Raw genomic sequence first — 20,076 nt, 5'->3', positions numbered from 1 at the left:
GACAGCACCTTACTTTACCTCCCTTTCCCTCTTCCGCAGGTCGGCTTACAGACTGGGGGAGCAGGTGGTAAACGGACAGGGGTAAGTGAGTATTGGTTGAACCTCCAGGAAATGTAGACACGATACTGAGTGAGCGTTAGCCAGCAAGCGTCCCGACTCAGTTATGGAACTGAATATGCTGCAACTTTCAACTTTACTGTCCCGAGGGAAATTTGGTTTGCAGCCAGAGTTGAAAATACTCACAAGAACACATAAAAACAAAGACATCCTAAATAAATCCTAAATAAAAGACATAAAAACCAACACATAACTCAGAGAACACAACAGATCGAGGCCAAAATAAGAGTCACTCCTACCACAGTGAAGTATTAAAAGCATATGAGTAAGTCCCAATCCAAGTAAAGAGCTGCAATATAAAGTGCCAAGTGTCAAGGAGAACCAGTTCACATTACATTAAAAGATTTAGTCTGTTTATGGCCACTGGGACAAAAGAGTCTCTGGCACGCCTTGTTTTTCGATGTGTTTGTGGTTTTGTTGCAGTCACCGTTGTGGGTTACAGGCCTATTCCTTTCCTGACAAACCCTTCATCACATTTAATGGTGTTTCATATTAATTCTCATACTGGAAATGTCTAAAATAGCCATACTGCCCCTAAAGAAAAGCAATATAAACTCCTAGGCATGTTCATGTTGTTTTGGAAGCTAGTTGTTCCTCTTTGTCTTATTTGCTTTCTTATCTCATCTTTGTTGTCCATTTTATTGTTTTGTCCCAGCACCTACTGAACGCTCAGCCGTTCTAGTGGGGAATCCCTCTTTGAATTACCCAATCACCCAAGGTTTTCTTGGCTGTTTTTCCATGTCTTCACTGAGAGTCTAAGGTTGCTGGTGCTGGTTAGGTTAGGCTATGTAGGTTAAGTTGGCTCGTTAGTCTTTTCAACATGCTGTTTTGTGTCTTGTGCTTTGTTTTGTCTCCTTGTGTTTTATTTTGTCATATTTTCTCATATTGCATTGCATCATTTTGTTTTGTGATTGATTAATTAGATCTAGGTAGGCTCATTCATGTAAAGTCCTTTGAGATATGCTTTGTGATGAAGGGCTATAGAAATAAACTTGACTTGTACTGTAAAGTTGTTTCTGTAGTTTATCCAGTGCCAGGACAGATCAGACAAAACAACACCGACCCACATCCAGCCTCCCCCGGCCGGCCCACGCCTCCAGGCTCCAGCGGATCGTCTTGCTGCTTCGGGGCTGGAGCTGCTCCAGGGTTGACAGCCAGCCGGCAGGATGCATGTGTGATCCGGCAGTGGAAACATTGCACCTTTACCCTTAATTGTAACTGGACTGTCCTCAAGGAGCTTCCGACCCAGGGCAGAGAGGGAAGTGAGCGGGCCAGCTGTGGTGCTGGTAGGTAATCAACTGCTCTGTGGCAAGCTGAGGAATTTGCATAACTTTAGAGGATTATGAATAAATGCATATGAAATGGAATGTGTCAATATGGCCAAATATCTTATGTTTGTTATTCAATCTGCCCCTTTGTCCCATGTTGCTCTGTACTGCCCTTTGTGTACAAGCCTGTTTTTATTAAATTTGACTTATTGTATGCAAATATAAAGTGTAATATACTTCAAATTTTATATTAACAAAGATGGACCTTCTGATTTAAAATGCAAGTTCCCCACAGACACTTATCTCAGAACTACATAAATAGGTGACTATCAGCACCAAGTTTGCAAGAAATCCAAACACAACAAAACTCAAGTTTAAAGCATTTATTTTTAAACTGAAAAGCAAGAGAAAACAGTCCATCCACTGGACGACCGGCTGCTTGTCCTCTGCTGGACGGCTCCTGTATTACATCTGCACTGCCACCTTCAGCTCTGTCAAACAGAAGCAGACAAGACAGGAAATTAATGGGTGGAGATTATTAAAATAAATGAGTCTTTCCTTTGGAAAAATGTATTGGTATCTTTTAGGAGAAATACTTTTGCCACAGCCACACCGTCTATTCCAAGTAGTCCTAATCTAATACCACAAGATACCGCTTGTGTAATTCAGGCAAGCTTTCTGCTGAGCATTAGTTGACATATTTCTTGTGCTTTAATGCAAATGTGGCCTGTTTTCTCAAGTGTGATGGCCTACTTCTACGAGACACAGACACACACACTTTCACACCCAAATAAGGATGATAAGCTGCAGAGAAACTACCATGCAGGCCATCCTGGCGTCAGCACAGTGCGGTCCCTCGGGCTCCGGCAGCTCTGGCTTTATGTCGGACAGCAGTCTTCATTTTACCTACATGAGGGAGAATGTAACAGAGAAGAAGCTGTTAGTTAGTTCATGTTTTTCCCCACTGTCAGGGCCTGTAACAGTGTAGTAGGTGTTAATATGAGGGAGAAGAACATGTGGGGGGATTTGGGTTTCTATATGTTCAGTTTCATTCCAGAAAGAGAAATTCATCATTTGGAAATTAGATTAAAAAAGGTGACACATTCTTGCAAGATGACAGAAAATCAAAGCAACCTATGGCACTAGAATTACGGCATTTAAAAATGTATTCCTTTTAACTCATATTTTTGGAACAGTGCCTATGTATTGCCTTTTAACAGCGAAGGATCTTACCATGGTTACACTGCAAGTGGTTTCTCAGCCTCCCTCTATTGGTCGAGGCTCCTGTAGTGAGAGAGACACAATGAGAGCCTGGTAGAGCACTGGTCAGCAGTTCTGTACTATTACTAATGTGAGTTTGCCATCCTGAGAAGGCTAACAGTGTGTGTGCATCTATGTGTGTGTAGGCAGTGACCTTTGATCATGTGGAGAAAGGAGATTAAAAAAAAACAACTTCCAATTCTAAATACTTTCAGGTTATAAGATTATGTCATGGGCATGCATTAAATGTATGTAAGCAACTGTTAATGTGTAGTTCAATGTAAAGAGATGTATGCGGTATGAATAGTGTGACAAAGTTCAAATACAGGAGTCATTTAAGAAGCCGTCTAGCAGTCTGAGGTGCATTTACTATTTTGAAACTGCAGAGGGGACAAAGACAAATGCATGACAACCGCAACATTCAAATCTTTTGCAAACCTCAGGGGAAGGAACTTCTGTGACAAAGCCAAGTAAGCTTGACTTCGTACGCGACACGTCAGGAATGTTACTGCAAAACCCCCAGTGAGCTGGGAGTCGCACCTTAACAGGACAGTAACCTTTTACAGGAGTAGACTTAGTCATCTGCAGTGTCGGGCTTGCAGACCTTGGGCACTGCCGTCCCTGAAGAGGCCGCAGGAGGCCGAGAGGGGAGTTCTGGCATCACACTCCGAGTCAGCAAATGGAGAAACAGTTTGGCCAATCAGGACGGAGGATTTCGTCGGAAAATGGATCACAGTGCAGACAGACACATCTTGACAGCCTCGAGGGCTGGATTCAGTGCATTGCTTGGATATACTGTAGTTCGCTCTTTCACAAGAAGGTCCAACAGAGCTGCTGAGCACCACATACTCCAGGAAGCTGTTCTTTACAGCTACAAGACAGTTCCTATGTACAAGCAACAGAGGGGAATTGCCACAGTCCTGATGTACTGCGGAGTACTCTTTACAAAATGGCTGGCTGGTCACTGGCATGACAAGGATACTCAGATGTGACAGGTAGAATAGCAAAATATGAGCAAAGTACTAAGAAGAGAGAGGAAAAGAAACCAAGTGCCATTTTGAGCTAATTAAGTGTTGGTAAGTGCAGAAAAGCCTTTTTTGACACATGGCTCTACATACAGTGAGTTGACTGATCCCACAAAATGTAATTGCAGGGAAAAAACTACAAATATATTGTCTTTGTCCCACAAACCACTGACTGCCAAGTAGGATGGGAATTTAACACCAGCTAAATATTGGTACATTTTTTTTCTGTGGTTGTTAAGTACGTCTGCTCCTCCAGTCACTTTACCGGACAACCAACAATAATTTAGATGTCATAATCTGTTTGAAAACAGATTATGAGTTGTATAGTTGAATGGTAAAATATTGAGATTGGCTGGAGAGTGTTGGCATGCATCAGCCTGTGGCTGCTGGGGAGGTTTATGCCCGGAGGTTTTCGCCCGGCCGCCAACCATCGCACCAAAATGAAACAGTTCTAAATACCCACTAAATTGTAGTCAATCCCCTATAGGTGCCCAATATCTTGTACTGGCCTACATAAAATACAAAATAAACCATTCAAAATAATTTCCTGTTTGCACATGGAAGAAAAAAAATGTTTGGAGGAAAATATTGAAAAGCAAGTTAATCATGTCCCCCCCCATACAAGACTCGACTGTGGTAACCGGTCTATTGATGAAATACCAGGATCTAGGCCTTCCTAAAAAGGAACTGGCTCAATGTTGATGCTTAAGGTGATACACAATATCTAGCAAATTCAAATTTGACAGCCCTAGAGCCTATAGATAATAGTTATAAGGGCAGTGAAAATGCCAACCTTCAAACTCTAAGAAATGCACTCATCAAATGACCCATGGATTTGAGTACTGCTCCAAGTGCATGAAAAAGTTTAGTTTATGAACTGAGAAAACCAGTTTAGATTGTGAAATGAGCAGCCCTTTGAAGTAACCATAAGCATTAGTCAAGAGTAATCAGACCCACCCCCAACCCCATTTCCACAAAAACACAAAGGTTGCAGAGCTTGTGGTGTTAGGACCAAAGTACAGGTATACTGCATGATGCATGCGTTTCAAAAACTATGCATCTCTGACTTCTGTCATAAGGATTTTCATGAATGTTCACAATCCCACCCAGACGGACCCAAAAGGTATGTGACATTTTTCACTTCTAAACTGCAAAGAAATCCCAACCCACTACCAAATCAGTGTCTTTGCACGATTAGCGCCACTTTACACCCCAAGATAGAGGGAATAAAACAGTACTGACAACAGATGTTGCAGTTCTGTGTTGCCAAGGTCAATACATTGTCTACACAACTCAGTGATGAACCAGTGACTCAGCCGTCCACAACAATGCTTTTCATACATACATGGAAGCCCAAGTATTGTAATCACACACACACCATACGAGCTAAAAACGCACATCGATTTGCCACAAGTCCACACACAAGAGGTAGAAGAACAGAGATCTGCACTGTGACTCCATTCTTCATAAGTGTGATGCCAGAAGCCCTGTAGGTGTCACTTCGAGCCGTGACACAGTATTTGAGAGGAGAGAGACAGAGAGAGGAGTTAAGTTGTAGGGGATCTGTGCATCTTAAATCGTAAACATGGATGGGACACTTACCTTACTTGTTCAGCTGATCTGTGTAAGCATACCTCTGGCTGCAGTGCAAACAAGTCCAGGCTTTACTGTCCACTGACTTCTGCAGAACTACTCATCGTCAACGTAACCCAAATGCCGGGAAGAGCCTCTACTGTGGAATGGGGCAGCCTGTCTGTGACAAGCTGGCTGACAGCAGCTACTGCACCCCTCATGTAACTAAAGACATGTAGCACACACTCGCACAAACACACATGCACAGCACGCCATTCTCTCCTCAACGGTAAGGTGCGTGGGACTCCTGCATTTGGTAGGTTGCTGAAGAGATGAGGTAAGTAAGATAATACCAGGGAAGTAGCCACCTATTTTCTTTCTACCAAAAGCATCAAAGTTCCACTGAACTTAAAACTGGCTCAGTGCAAGAATTCAATTAAAAGGTCAACTAAAAGAAGAGAACAACTCCCCCCCCCATGCAGTTTTTGTCCCAGCAGCGTTTAGCCTATGTAAGAATAGTTCACATAATATAAAGGAGTAGGGGTGTTAATAAATACCATGTGGCTGCATTTAAAAAAAACAATAATCTTGAGTTTGGAGTTTCTATTACAGAAATCTCAAGTGTTGTACCTTCGCATTCATGTGTGTGCCACTGAAACAAGGTCAAAATGTGTTGGCAATAAGGGACATCCTTGTTCCGTACCACTGTATATAGTTCCCACAGAACTTGAATGGACAGAACGGTCCTTCCACTGTTTGTCATTGTAATTTGGCTAGCACAGCATAAAATGGCGATTATTAAATTTTAAGGGTTAGTTGCTATGGTGACAACGCAAGTCTGGGCATTAAGGCCGTAACGTGTCACACTTGCTTGAGAACTGTGCAGATAAGTCTGTTGCTCGAGTGCTTAGCAAACTCAACTGAAAGCTGACGTTAGCGACAAGGCTAATGTAGCATTATCAAAGATTGTACTTCTCTTCTAGTCAACATTAGCATATTAGCAATCCATGGCAGCAAGGTGACGGAGAAGCTCCTTTGGTCCTTACTGCAAAACCTCTCGCCTCAGTAACTTGCCGCAAGTTGGTTCATATGGAAGCTAGCACAACAGCACAAATAACAATGTCAGCCGCTCCGACCGTCCTGGACCGTTGATTTGAATGGGATTGACCGTTCTATCCATTCAAGTTCTGTAATAGTTCCTTTGTAGTCCTTCTCTGCGCTTGGCACAGTGCCAGCTGAATCTTGTTAACTGGTGAAATTTACGAAAAGTAGAATGGCCAAATGTTGTCCCTAACGTCCAACATTACCATAAGACCAACCTATACAACCACAATCAATCAATAATAAATATAAAATTTTCAAACCTAGGCCCTATGCAGTCTTCTAGAGGGATTGCTATTCGTCAACAAACCCACACCAACAGGAGTCTTTTTCAGTACTTAAGTTGAATGGTCATCTTATTAAACCTGTGGGTACCATTGACTTAGGATTTCTTGGTTTGGAAATTCCCTTCTCATAGTCCAAAATCTTTCAAGATGGTCAAACCTGTTAAAGAAAAAATGTACATAACACCAACACACAGACATAACATAACAAGTTTTCAGATTTACACTTTGTGGTATCCAATTGTGTTACCAAATCCATCCAAGTATTTGTAGTCCTCCGTGTTTTGCAGGGTTTTCAGATGCTATGCGAAGAAGGAAATCTCTTCTATGGGATGCTTTTTCTATCCAGGTAAAAATCGTAAAATAGCCAAATGTTATCCAGAAATTGTACATTGTATATTATCTCACTGTATACATAACTAATTTAAAAGTTTCTTAGCTGCATAGCCACTTTTTTCTTTTTCAGATTTACACATTTTAAAATCCTATCCAATTGCACTACAGACTCCAATGTATTGGCGGTCTTTGGCCTTTTGCCTAGTTTTCTACGGAAATCACTACTATGCTTTTATTTTAGCAAGGAAATCATCTTAGAAATCCAAATGTCCAAAAAGTTAGCCATTGGACTCATCGTTTATAGAAGAGCACTACACAGGTGATTCAATTTTTTTAGCTGAAAAGCCACCAACTGTCCATCTTGAGAAAGTGAGAAAAAGTGGCCAAAGGAAAAATGTGACTTCAATTAATTTGACTCTGATTAATACAAAGCCACTAAGTGTCCATCTTGAGAAAGTAAGAAAAAGTGGCCCTAGGAAAAATTGGGACTCAGATTAAAGCGCAAACATTTTCATTGAAAACTAAAATCTGCCAAAATGATCTTTCATATTCATCATTCAATCTACAATTTCAGTCAGATGAAGTTGCTGTGAAGTGTAATAATTATGCCGTTAAGGTATTATGCAGTCAAATGGCGAAAATAATAATTGCTTGTTCTTAATCATATCCAAAATTGTAATTTTGAGAATTCTTCAATCAAATCATAGCCCTGTAATTTGAAATCAAATTGTGAGGTCTTTGCGGATTTTCACCACTTAATAAATGTATATGTAAAGATACTACAAGGAGGCCATAAAATAAGTTCTGCAGCCTAAACATAATAGTTTTCCATTTTCTATGAACTGGCATCTTATATCTTGATTGACATTTGTTACCAGACTTGGTGCTGTGCTGGATTTGTGTTTACAAGGTAAAATGTACACCAAATTCTTTCAAGCATGTTCTCTACAAAATTCATCAAGCTTGCGAATTAAAAAAAAATGCATATAACCATTCTATTTCAATGCAATTGCTGTGTATTTACATTTTATTGCCCCCTCTCCAACACTTTGTATGGTACGGTATTGTTTGGCAAGTGCCCTTGTCAAGACAATGCACAGCCCATCTTTGAACTCAAAAAACTCCTTTTTAACAGAGCCATTTCATCAAAAATCAAGCTCAGATTTCCACTTTTTTAAAGCTTGATCCAAACCCTCCCCCATCTGGCATGTCTCCATTCCATGTGACTTAAAAAAATCCAACAGTGTTTCTTGACAGTAAGTACCACAAAAATGGAAAAAAGGTGAAGCAAGGTTCATCAGCAGTGACTAGGAATACATTCCAATCCAAACAGGGTCATCTCCAAGCCTTTCTCCCTGCTCAGGTATCTGAAAGCCAGGGCAATCCACTACGCACCAACAATTTTTAAAACTTTGAAATTCCCATGTTCTTGTCTTCTAACATTTCCAGCACAATAAATGCTGTGGTGGTGAAGTGCTGCCTCTACAGGAGATTAGGATTAAAGGCTTTTAGACGATACGTGACAGCTGTCTGATAATGATTTGTTTTCAATGACAGGCAGTTACAGCGTTACGGTGTTGGAGGAAAATGGAGGAAAAGTTAATTCCTGCAGTCTGTGATTTCCCCAAACGACTGCTTGCATTAAAGCAGTAAAGCAGCAGTCAAGGGACATTAACAAGAGAGCCTTTGCATGGCAAAGTGTCGCTGTATGAGTGGGTCTATCAGGTACGTACGTTACAATTTAGTAGTTATATATGGCTATGTAAACATATGCAAACGTTAGCTGGCTAGAAGCATCTTGTAGCGACTACACGGCTGTGGGTAGCGGATGTTTCTATGGTTACATGTGGAGCACCAGGTGTTGTTTCTCTACACAGGTGGTGCGAGGCTGCACGCGACTGTTGCGTTTCGTCTAAAAAGCCCATAACACTTTCTAATATCAATTCCAACACTGGCTATAATGGGAGCTGCCTCCCAAATATTACATTGGTGTAACATGTAGCCTACAAGACGCCATTGTAAAATTTCAAATGCATAATACTTTCAATCAATGACAAGTAAACATATGCATAGCATTGAGCACTTTGACATAAGTAATATGCAATATTCGGGGATGGTCTGTTTGTCGTAATCAGGTGCAACCTATGTTTCTTTCTACCATAGTGGTGTTTAACAAAAATTAGGGGATTGGGGTTTTGTGGTTTCATCAGCTCCCGAAATTTTTTGGCTCCATTTCTGGTGACGTGATCATGCCTTGAATACTACATGAATGACCATTTAGCAAGTAGCCTACCTTTTGCAGTGGTCAAATTCGGCCTCTGCCGATCGGAAACACAGCAGATTTATTCAGCAACCTATTGGGATTGGGAATTTGCCCCAGGCCATGCTGGTAGCTAAGGTTTGGAAATTAGATTTAAATAAGAGTTTATCGACGTCAATTCCTTAACAATTCCTTCGTCAAGATTTGATTCCTTAAAGACTCCCTTATTGGCTCCTGCCATTTATATTTTTATCTTTGTAAACTTATATTGTACCAAAAAATAAGTCTAACTGAATTGATTGAAATTCTACTACCAATCCCAAATCAGAATGACTAACAATGTTAATACCCGACTCCAGTCTCCAAAAGTCTACACACACACACAACTGTACAGCGTGTGCGCAAGTGACTGACTGCGAGGTTGTGATGTGACGTAGTGAAGAGAGTGTATGTGTAGTTCAGTTCTCTGCACACTTTATATCCAGGTCATTCAAAAACTAATGTAGTCAGCCTATCCTCATTTGTACAATTCCTTTCCAATTCCTTCCCTTCCTTTTAACAACCTCTTGTTGGAAGAGAAGAGTAGGTCGCTTGTGGTAGGAACGTTTTAACTTGTTTTGAGAATAAATGTTTAAGGTTTTTTTCCAATAGAACCAATTTGTCTTTATTGCAATACATGCCTTTACTTCAAACTTATGGCACAAAACACAGCCATAGATAGAAAGGTGAGAAAAATGTTACAATTATCATTTCACGACGACTCACAGAGCATGATACAACTAGAAAAGAAAATATACATGGGTCAGAAAGAACTAATGGATCACAAGTGGGTGATCTATCTTTCCACACTACTCAAAATAACAAAATAAAAATGGAAAATATCGAACTTGCCATAAAATGAGTAACTCTTGAGGCTAAAATGCAGCAACAATTTAAACTTAAATACAACAAATATGACTCGACATGTTTGTTTCCGAGAATCTACACAAATAGCGCTGCTAGGAGAATGACACCGAGCAGCTTTTAAAAGCGGGGTTTCTTGGCAGGCCCGTCAAACTCCTCGCGGACCCTGCCAAACCCAGGGTTGCCGGGACCCATTCCCCTAGGACCGCCCTGGGGGAAGCGCTCGTTGCGCTGTGGGGCGCGATTTGCCAGGGAGGCAAATTGGTGAGGGGAATTATGAGTGGGATGGAGCGAGTGCGTGAGCACACAGTTCATGTCCATAGGCAGGGGAGGGGGGTATAAGGTATGGCAAGAGAGGTGGTTTGTTTTATGTTTGTCAGCAGATTTACAACACAACCAGCAGGAGACACAGCCGAAGGTACCGTTCGTTCCAATATGAAGGTCCACAGGTGCCACAGGTTACATACGGAGAAGGAAGAAAGGGTAATGCTTTCGTTAGTCAGTGCCTCCCTAGCATGGCCTCCAGTGCATGCCAAAGATGGGTCTACATTCCTCCACTACTGGCATCAGGTGTAGCATTTTGCATGCTAACCAGTGGCAATAGAGTTAAATGCCAAAACTTCTGGGTGGGTGAAGTATATCAAGCCCCAGCAAAATAAAATCCCTATGCTTTGTGTTAACATTAGGATTTAAGTATTTACATTAACATTTAGGATTTACAAAATGAGAAAAATGGTTAAAAATAAATTATGTCTCACTGCAACAAATTAGAGCCTGACTTTATGCAGTTCGATTTCAAATTTTTTCTGAACAGAATTTAGGGAGGAAAAATTGACAGGCTTCAATTAGTTTGGACTAACTGAAATAATGTTGGGTCTTTGCTGAATTCATGTTTTTAATAACGGCAAGAGATCCTTTAATATGGAAATACTGTGACTGCGCCAGAAACACATCTGTAGAATACTGGCACCTTGGCAAAACGAAATTTAACATTACACAGGACATTCAGCACAACACCTTTTCCAACATGACAGTCATTTGTTTATGAATGTGCACTGTATGTTAATTCACAGACACACACATTTTGTGAAACCAGATTAGCTTGAGTCCAAGTGAATCCCTTAAACCGCCCAAATTCACTGGAGGCGTCAGGCTTCGACAACACAACTAGGCAACAGGTTTGGCCACAATTCAAATGGAACTGTAAAACTAAAGATATGTTTTAAACTAAGAACAGGATGTCATGAACTGGAACTTCCAACATCAACTGGCTTAGCCTGATAAAAAAAAATCAAATACTTCTGAGCTTCACAGAAGTGTGAATATAGGCTACACAGTGTGTCTCGCTCCACACATATTGCAAATTCATGGGTTGTAGACCTGTTGCATTGCTTCCATCAATTCAAAAGGTTTGTTCCTACAGGCTTTAGCCTGAGGTGAAACCCCTTAATATTAAAATTAAATCACTAAATGAGTTATTGCTTTGAATCCAAAGCAAGACTGTAGAATTATACCAAGCTAATATTACCAAATATTAGCCTTTATTTGTCAAAAGCTACAAATGTGAAGCAGACTATTTTCTCAAAGACAAAACAAAGTAAAATAAAAGCTGGTCCGTTTTGTCCAAAGTTTGTTCAAAAGGTCAAAACTATTGTGGAAATAATGAGGACCTATGAGGTAAACACAACTGTGGAAATAATGAGGACCTATGAGGTAAACACACATCTTGCCATCTTTACTGTCAACTGTAAACCGGCAATGAAGCCAAGATTAGTACTACGATCCTGCCAGTAGCACAGATCTTTAGCTCAGGACTTAGGTTGCATATGAAATTAGAATAATTCATATCCAGTATACAATGACATAGGCCTCAACGGGAACAGTCACATGGCTATGCCTGCCCCCATCAGTTAAAAATGTTGTAGTCTGCAATTTGTAAACAATTTGTTCAAATATAAGATGTAATGCCTTAAACTGTCAACCTGCACTAAAAATATTTTAATTGCTCAGGTGCAAAAAAGAAGTTTGTGAAAAGGTCCAGGAGGTGAGCTGAATCCCTACTTCATGTCACAAAAGTTGTTTCATATCACAGAGGAGCTTTGCAAAGGATTTCACATTGCCACCCTAACATACACATAGCTTCTTCATATACCACCTGATTCCTTCTCATGACAGCTGATGCATGAAGGTGTTGGCACAGTATGGAAAAGTGGTTTTACAGCTAGATACCCATATTTTCAACAAATTGTTAAAAAAAGAAAAAAGAAAAAACACACGTAGATGCCATTCTTCCTCTTGCCAGGAGAAGTGCCTGTCCAGCTCACAGGAGACAGGGCTTGCAATAGCGGTCCACTACACAAATGCTGTGTCTTACAAGAGTGAGCAGAGCCACTGAAGTCTGTCTACAGCTCGCAGAGAGCAATTCCCTATGATTTAGTGCAGGTTGACGGTTTCTTAGCTGGACAGCAGCAAGATTCTGGTGAAGGGGACTGAGGGGGCTCGGCTCGCCATTGAAACCCTATCAGGCAGGCAGCACATCTGTCAGACTCATCAAGGAGCAAGCCATCTGAAGACAGCTGGGAGCACAAATCCTTCATATTCACAGCTCTCCCGCTCGGCCAGCTAGCCTTCACGGTTAAAAAAAAAATCAGCCTTTCCAACAAGACGGAAAGCCAACCACAAACTACTACAGTCAACTACTGATCTTCCCTTCAGTGGGATACGTTACCATTTCGTTGGGCATCATGCCTCCAGGAGAGGGTCCCCCCATTCCCTGCTGTCCCTCAAAGCCCATTCCGCCCATGGGGAACTTCTGGTTGGGCGTACCAAAGGACATGTCTAACAGGGACAACATGACTACATGTCACACATTTGAAAAAACAGATGTCAGAGAAAGAAAGATGTCAGAGAAAGTCCTTATGGGGCCTTTTGTTGTCAAAAAAGCTTGGATCTAACTCTATGTGACATTAAATAGGGATTATAGTGTCATTTAAAATGAAAAACAACTAACTACAGCATTACATCTTAGCCACTTGCAACTTACTATGAGTGCAATATTAGAAAAATAAATTCTCACTGTCAACATAATGTGCAACTAAGAGGACCGTATGGGTGTATGGTGATAATGTAAACTACGTTTTGACATCAATAACATAATGCAATGAAGTCATCTAATGGAAATATAGCCAACCTGAGAATGTCATGAAGCTTGTAAGCATGTGAAAAGCAAGCAGACTGAATCATTCAGAAAAGATGGCTTTGGAAAAAATGCATCTAATAAATCTTCCCTTTTAAGCATCAAATGAATACAATAACTCTGAACGGATTACTTACCAGCCATGCCCATGGCTCCACCAGGATTCATCCTCATTTCCCTGTCCCTCTGCAACAAAAAAAACCCAGAAGAAAACCATTATTCAACCACACAAATATGAACAAGGTATCAGATCACGTCACTCATTATGAATTTAGTGCTTTTTATTCCATCGTGCAGTTTAACTCACATCCATAAAGTTGCCCATCCTGTAGTTCTCCTCACGCTGGCGGCGCATCTGCTCTTCCATCTCCCGCTTGCGAAGCATCTCCTCCTCCCGCCTGCGACGCTCTTCCTCCTGTCTGTTTACCAAGAGGAAATACTCAATTAGAAATAAGCCAGGTTGAACATCAAAAATGATAATGGATTTGATTTCATCTTGGAAAAAGCTTATCAAAAAAAGGGGGGGACTTGGAAAACAAATTTACAATTTATGGAAGCAAAGCCTGCATATGGGAGCTACACAGCATCCCTGACACTGAGGTAACGAGAAGCATCGCATTGACGACAAGATCCATAAATGGCTGTTTTCTCTCCAAATGCACAACCAGACAAGAATTGTATTCAAATACGCACAAATACCTGATCTGCATCTCTTTTCTCTTTTGCATCTCCTGACTGTGAAGCTCCTCCATTCGCCGCAGCTCCTCCTGCCGCCTCAGTAGATCTGCACGGAAACATGAAACCAACCAATTTAATTATAGCTCTAGAACGGTACATGCCCCCGTGTCCGGTAACACACATCCTCCCTGGTGATGGTGACAGTAGGAAATATGCGTTTCAAAAAACTCCAGTCCATCACATACAAGGATACAATGGTGACTGACAATTTATCTTTTCACAAGTATAGAAATACTACATAAATACCTTCAAAACTGACAAGACTTCTATGAAGCACACCAGCAAAGGGAAACATTATAGAGCAACTTGTTGACATGCAGTGTTGAAAACTGGATTGGATTATGTAAATGTAACTGTTGCAGTCTTTTGAGTCATTCCTCTCTTCAGCCTGACAGCTGCAGCAGCACACTTGCCTTGTCGCAGCAGGTTGGCCTGGTGCTCGTGGTAAGCGTCCTCCATCTCGCTCTCCAGCTTCTCGCGGGCCTCGCGCATGTTCTTCTCCACCTGCTGCCTCTGCTGCTTCTCCATTTCATCCAGAGACTTCCAGCGCTTGGAGTACTCATATTCAAAAGTGCCTGGACGGGCAAAGCGGGGCGGCTCCTCTCGTTCCCTGCAGACACAGTCGAAATGCCAAATATGAGACTTTTTTTTTTTACATCAGGGTAAATGAGCTTTATAAGGGATAAAGAAGGTTTCAATGACTTTCAAGGTCTTGTGTGGCATACGTCTAGGGCTCAAAATTGACATGTTTTTGGGTAAAACATGATATTGACCAATATTAAACATCACACAGGCCTAATTTATTACTCATGATCTTGTCAAGTCAAGAACTCATAGCAAAATCATTTATTTTAAAGCTTCTGTCAAACAACACAAATATTCATTAGAGGGTTTTCCTGTTGATCCTAGGATGGAGAGGAATGATGAATTTGGATGAAGGCCTTATATTATTTTTCTAAAATCCCAAAACTTTCAAGGATTTTCAAGGACCACATAGTGCCATGTAGTAGCACAAGTGCATACTTTTTTTTAGCCCGGGGACAGCAGCAAATCCCCGGAACTGCAGTCAGCGGTGAAGCTGTAATTGGCCGTCAGCGTGAGACTTCTTTGAGCCAGTATTAACTCTTAACATCCTTTATTTTATCCCTTTTTTCACTGTTAGGTGACCAGCAGATGATGTGTCACCAACCTACATCTCTTCTCTTTTCTGCTGCAACAACTCTATTTCCCCTCAGGGATTAATGAAGTCCATTTCTTCCAAACTCTGCCAGTGTCATGTATCAATTCTTCCTTTCATCCACATAGATGAACATCTGCTGCTCCGTAGAGAAGAGTGTATTGATTTGTAACAGCTGCAAAACCAACCACCCCCCCGCCACCACCACAAAACCCCCCCACTTCCACATCGCACCATCTGCTGGTCACCTAACAGTGATTTGAATTGAATCATTTGCATAACAAAGACCAAAAAAGGGGTCATTCTGCACCTGGCCACAGTGAAACCCCCTCCACACAACAGAAGCACAAAAATGATCAACTAATACTCACTAAGCACATCCAAGAAACTAATGGGCAGTGATATGCTTACTTCTGGTATCTGGGGTTTTTCTGTGCCAGTTTCTCTGGAAGACCGTCCTCGTCGTCATACTGTTCTAGAGGCTCGACGACGACGGGCCGGGGCGACCTGTGAAGACAAAGAAAATGTTAATAGATAATCAAGGTTTTCAAGCATTATCAAGCAAGATTTTACTTGATCTTTTTACATGTGTACGAAATGTTTTATGGTGTGGTCGCTTGATTGATATAGCCTACGTTTAATCATTCAACATTACATTGTTTTTCTATAGATCCCTTTTAGATCAAAGATTCTATAATTCTATTTTAGCTTACAGACACAAAGCCATAATTTGAAACACAATAAAGATGTAGCAGGTCTCGTGTTGATGGCATACACAAGAACACATACTTCCCTAATTCCAACTGCACTTACGTGGTGAGCAGAAAGACGCCCTCGTTGCAGCGGTCCAGGGCCTTCCTGGCGGCAGGTTTGGAGGCGAACTCGACGATGCCCTTCCCCGTGGAGCGCCCGCGGTCGTCTACGATGACGACCGCCCTCTCCACCATCCCAAACTGTGAGAAAGCCTCTTCCAGGAGCTCGTTGGAAACAAACGGCGACAGGTTCTTCACAGACAGAGCTGCAGAGTGTGTGGCAAAGCGAACGCGCAGTGGCCTGCCTTTCATCGGCGTGTCGTCTAATTCTGCCTTTGCGATCTCTGCCAGTCCGCGGGACTCCTGCAACAAAGGGAAAAAAAACTATTAACAAACTAAATAGAGTGTGAATTATCATTACCCAGGGCCCCTATATATAAAAGCACTACAGTACCAGATTTCAGAAATGTTACAATGAATTTCCGGAAGTGGTATTATGTGTTATGTTTATGGTGTAAAATTTGCACTCACCAACAGACATGCTTGTAAATACTGGTGTAATCATATAGCCTAATTCTAACAGAACCAAAGCTTGGTATCATCAATAGGCTGAATTCTTACCAGTCGGATGAAGCCAAAGCCTTTGCCTTTGTTGATGAAGACCTCGCTGGGTTCTCCATATTTTGCGAAGAGCCTCTTGAACTCGTCATCACTGATGTCGTTGGGCAGGTTACCAATGAACAGACGGCACCGCTGTGTGTATGTTTTCTCACCAGGTTTCAGCAGCATGGACAATGTTGCCCTCAGTTCCTGCTAATGAATTAAAATAACAATTTCAGAATCAGCTCATGAATCCCCAGACTCGAACAAACAACGCCATACTCAGACAGCAAGAACACAAAAACAGGCAATTTGAATACAACAGGAAATGTCCACTGGAGATGAATGAAAGAAAAACGCGTTGGAAGTCACTGAATTGTCTGGCCTCCTTTTATCAATATCATATTAAGAGAAAAAAAAACAGATTTGTTCCAACACACAATTGCCAAATCCAGCTGTGATCCTCAAACATAATTTTTTAGCAACAATGCCCCCTACTCCCTTACCCACCCCCTGTTCCCCAAACGATAAGGGGACAATAAACTTGACCGATATTTTTCAACACCGTCTCTGGCAAGCCAGCACGATGCGCATCAACAAAATTGATGAAAACGATTCAGAATCAACAACTACAACCGCTGTGTTCTTGGGTTTACAACAGAAAAACTGGGTGCTATGTGGCTATACTGCGACTGCAGGGATTTAACACAAGATGGCGGATAATCGAAGCTAGTTCACATTTGGGGGCGCACGTTTTCTATTCCGTCTAGTCCCGTCAAACACTGTAGCGAGGCGACTACACATCTACAGCAGGGACCCTATAGTGAAACTCCGCCCGCTCGGGCTGCTCTGATCTGCAAATCTTGCGTGTTCTTGGTTTTCCAACACTAGCTTGCTTTGTCTACATGCCCGACTGCTGTACAACAGCGATGCTAGCTAGCTTGTTGCAAGAAAGTAATTATCCCAAAACACTTAACAAAAATGAATGTCGACACCCCATGCAGCACAAAAATATAATTAAAGCACAACAAACCGTTGGCTGATCTACTACCGAGGCTGAAGCGTTATTTGTGGCCTTTTGCTCTGGTTTAACCATTGGTACCGACTTCGGGCCTTGTTGGGGAACTGATTTCTGGCCTTGCTGGGGCATTGACTTCTGGCCTTGATGGGGCATCGGCTTCTGCTGCTGTCCGTTAACATTTCCCATCGGGGGTTTCTGCTGCTGATTCTGATTCTGGTTCTTGTTTGCCTGGCTCGGTGGAGGCGACGTTATATTTGGTTTCGGCGGGGGAGACTGGATCTTCGGTTGGGGCGTGGGGGTCGGCGGTTTTCGTTGTTGCGGTTCTTGCTGCTGTTGCATCGGGCCTTTCATTGTGAGAGCCGGGCCCGGAGTCGGCGGAGGAATGAGTCCAGAGGACGGAGGCTGCTGTGGCTTTTGTGGGGTTGTCTGTGGTCCCTGATTGGGGGGCTTGTTCAAGTTATTGCCCATATGTCCTCCTCTGTTCTGGTTCTGGAAAGGGTGACTCCTGAAATTTGGGTTTCCCATCAGTCCGCCTCGCATCGGGCCGCCGGGGCCGCCCCTGCGTGGCTGGAAACTATTCATCCCACCGCCGCGACCTCTGTTAAACCTATCCCGAGACATTTATGATGTATTAAATTACCGAACAGTCGAATTAAAATACGAAAAACGTTAAGAATCGTATATCTAGCGGTCGTCTTCCTCCGGTGTTGGTCGAATGTAGGTCGTCCTTCCTCTCAAAATGGCGACCGACGGCGACGAACAGAAGTTGTCTTCGTAACAAAACAGAGGGATCCGCCCTGTCTGCTTCATTGGTCTGTTGTTCAGGATGGGGAGTGGACTCCGTTTTTCAAATGACGCCCAAAAATATATGAATAAAATCAGATACTCTTTCTTAGGTCCGCTGGAAATTTTCTCATTTTACTACTATTGGTATAGCATCACACTTAAATATAGAAATATTCAAATATAGAGAGGCCTATACATATTAGGCTACACATACAGGCCTACTATTGTAAGTACTGATAAAGAAAATGCTTGTGGTAAAAAAAGGTGGGTAACCTCTGACCTCCTGTTACTGACCATTGCAAGGCAAACAATAATAACAAGTTATATTTTCAGAAAAACATTAATTTATACTTTTCCCCTTAAAATACTCCATAACTTTGATCAGTGTGCTTACTATGATGAATGCTATGAATTTACGTAACAGATTTATGTCAGCCTTGAGGTAAACTCTGTTCCACAAATAAATGGTGGGTAAACTGAACTAAACTATATTTATATACAGAATATGTGTGTGAATATGTGTTAAAATATATGGGGGTAATCAAGTATGCCTGATCTCTTCCATTATATACTGTATGTCCACACTTTGCTATCCCTGAATAAAAATATGGTTAAAAAATAAATAAATTATATGTGTGAATGTATCCGTTTGCCTCATTAGTTTACCCATGTTCTGATCTGCATCCAGCTGTGGAAAATTAAAGAGGCTCAAATCAGTTAGACTGTTATTTGCGTCATTTATTCCGCATACAGGTGTCTTGAAAATAAAATAAACGGAGAGACCAACAGTCTCACCTCAACATGTTTTCTTGAAGCTCATCATAATAAACAGACACGTAAAGGATGAGATGACAACAGTGACAAAACACACTGAAACAAAAGTCCAAAAAAAAAAAAAAAAAAAAAAAATGAGAACACAAATGTAAAAATTTTAACCAGTGACAACATACAAGTCAGGAGAAGACACACAAGACTGTCCGACGTTGTCACGCATAGGGAAATGCTGGAATAATAAAAGAATGACAGAGTGGAGAAAAGAAATGGAAACAAAACTGAGAGAAACAAAACAAAGCTATGAAGCACGGGCGTAAAGAGCACAGGATAGAGGGTTGCATCAGAGATTCAGAGAGAACGGCATGATGGGAAAATATAAAAGGACTTAAGGAGATGAGAGACATTCATTGATTTGCAAACAACAATCAAAACAGATCTGCGTTTACTCCTTTCCACTGTTTTGTTTTAAATTAGGTTTCAGAACAGCAATATAGAATAGGTAATCATGAAGAGAGAAAAATAAACATTCACAAAGGAAAATACAGAACACCTGATATATTTTTTTTAAGCACACACGACTCCTCAGAGTTATATTCCTATGCCCAAGGGTCACAAGTTGTTCAAGATTAATTTGTTTTAAAAATCACCCTTCAGTTAATGTCGGAACAGCTTCTTGCCAAAGCCCTCCCAGTGTATAGCCATTTTTTTTTTTCTTAAAGAGGTGAAGTACAATAGTGCTGGATTTAAGTTTAGGTCTGACCCTTCATGTTCTATTAGTGGGTTCCAGTAAGTTGCCCGAAGAAGGAGGAAGTAAATGTTTTCTTATCGAGGGGAATATGCATGCCGAATTTAAACTCAGGACTGTGTTTTGGTGCGGTTCGGAGACGATGTGGAACGCAGAAGCGA

At 41.5% G+C, this 20,076-nt stretch overlaps 1 protein-coding gene across 5 annotated transcripts; it reads right to left on the bottom strand.

Annotated features, from left to right (window-relative positions):
• Window positions 1-1,753: 1,753 nt before the first annotated feature.
• On the bottom strand, window positions 1,754-18,349 carry sfpq (splicing factor proline/glutamine-rich). Of its 5 annotated transcripts, XR_011784462.2 has the most exons (12): window positions 17,623-18,349; window positions 16,611-16,802; window positions 16,051-16,352; window positions 15,649-15,744; window positions 14,474-14,670; window positions 14,022-14,106; window positions 13,630-13,741; window positions 13,460-13,508; window positions 12,855-12,964; window positions 2,619-2,669; window positions 2,205-2,291; window positions 1,754-1,876 (listed from the first exon to the last, which is right to left on the bottom strand). XR_011784462.2 is itself a non-coding variant. In XM_071894924.2 (10 exons), the coding sequence occupies exons 1-10, from the start codon at window positions 18,229-18,231 to the stop codon at window positions 10,247-10,249; spliced, it is 1,860 nt and encodes a 619-aa protein (XP_071751025.1). In that variant the 5' UTR covers window positions 18,232-18,349; the 3' UTR covers window positions 9,393-10,246. The 5 variants fall into 5 exon arrangements, 4 of the variants coding, with proteins under 4 accessions (XP_071751025.1, XP_078146695.1, XP_078146696.1 ...); XM_071894924.2 differs by lacking the exons at window positions 1,754-1,876; window positions 2,205-2,291; window positions 2,619-2,669 and adding an exon at window positions 9,393-10,357 and having other exon boundaries at window positions 16,611-16,799; XM_078290569.1 differs by lacking the exons at window positions 1,754-1,876; window positions 2,205-2,291; window positions 2,619-2,669 and adding an exon at window positions 9,393-10,357 and having other exon boundaries at window positions 17,641-18,349.
• Between the last annotated feature and the right edge of the window lie 1,727 nt (window positions 18,350-20,076).

Source organism: Centroberyx gerrardi, chromosome 19, assembly GCF_048128805.1.
Source record: "Centroberyx gerrardi isolate f3 chromosome 19, fCenGer3.hap1.cur.20231027, whole genome shotgun sequence".
NCBI classification, from domain to species: domain Eukaryota; kingdom Metazoa; phylum Chordata; class Actinopteri; order Beryciformes; family Berycidae; genus Centroberyx; species Centroberyx gerrardi.
This window is presented reverse-complemented; position numbering and strand designations above follow the sequence as displayed.

Bases quoted from the DNA above. Each gene is read 5' to 3' on its own strand.
- sfpq (XM_071894923.2), bottom strand. From the start codon at position 18,231: ATGTCTCGGGATAGGTTTAACAGAGGTCGCGGCGGTGGGATGAATAGT. The intron at 15,745-16,050 runs GTAAGTGCAGTT...TTGTCTTCACAG, and splicing joins GGCGTCTTTCTGCTCACCAC to GTCGCCCCGGCCCGTCGTCG. The intron at 13,742-14,021 runs GTATTTGTGCGT...CTTGGTAAACAG, and splicing joins AGAAAAGAGATGCAGATCAG to ACAGGAGGAAGAGCGTCGCA.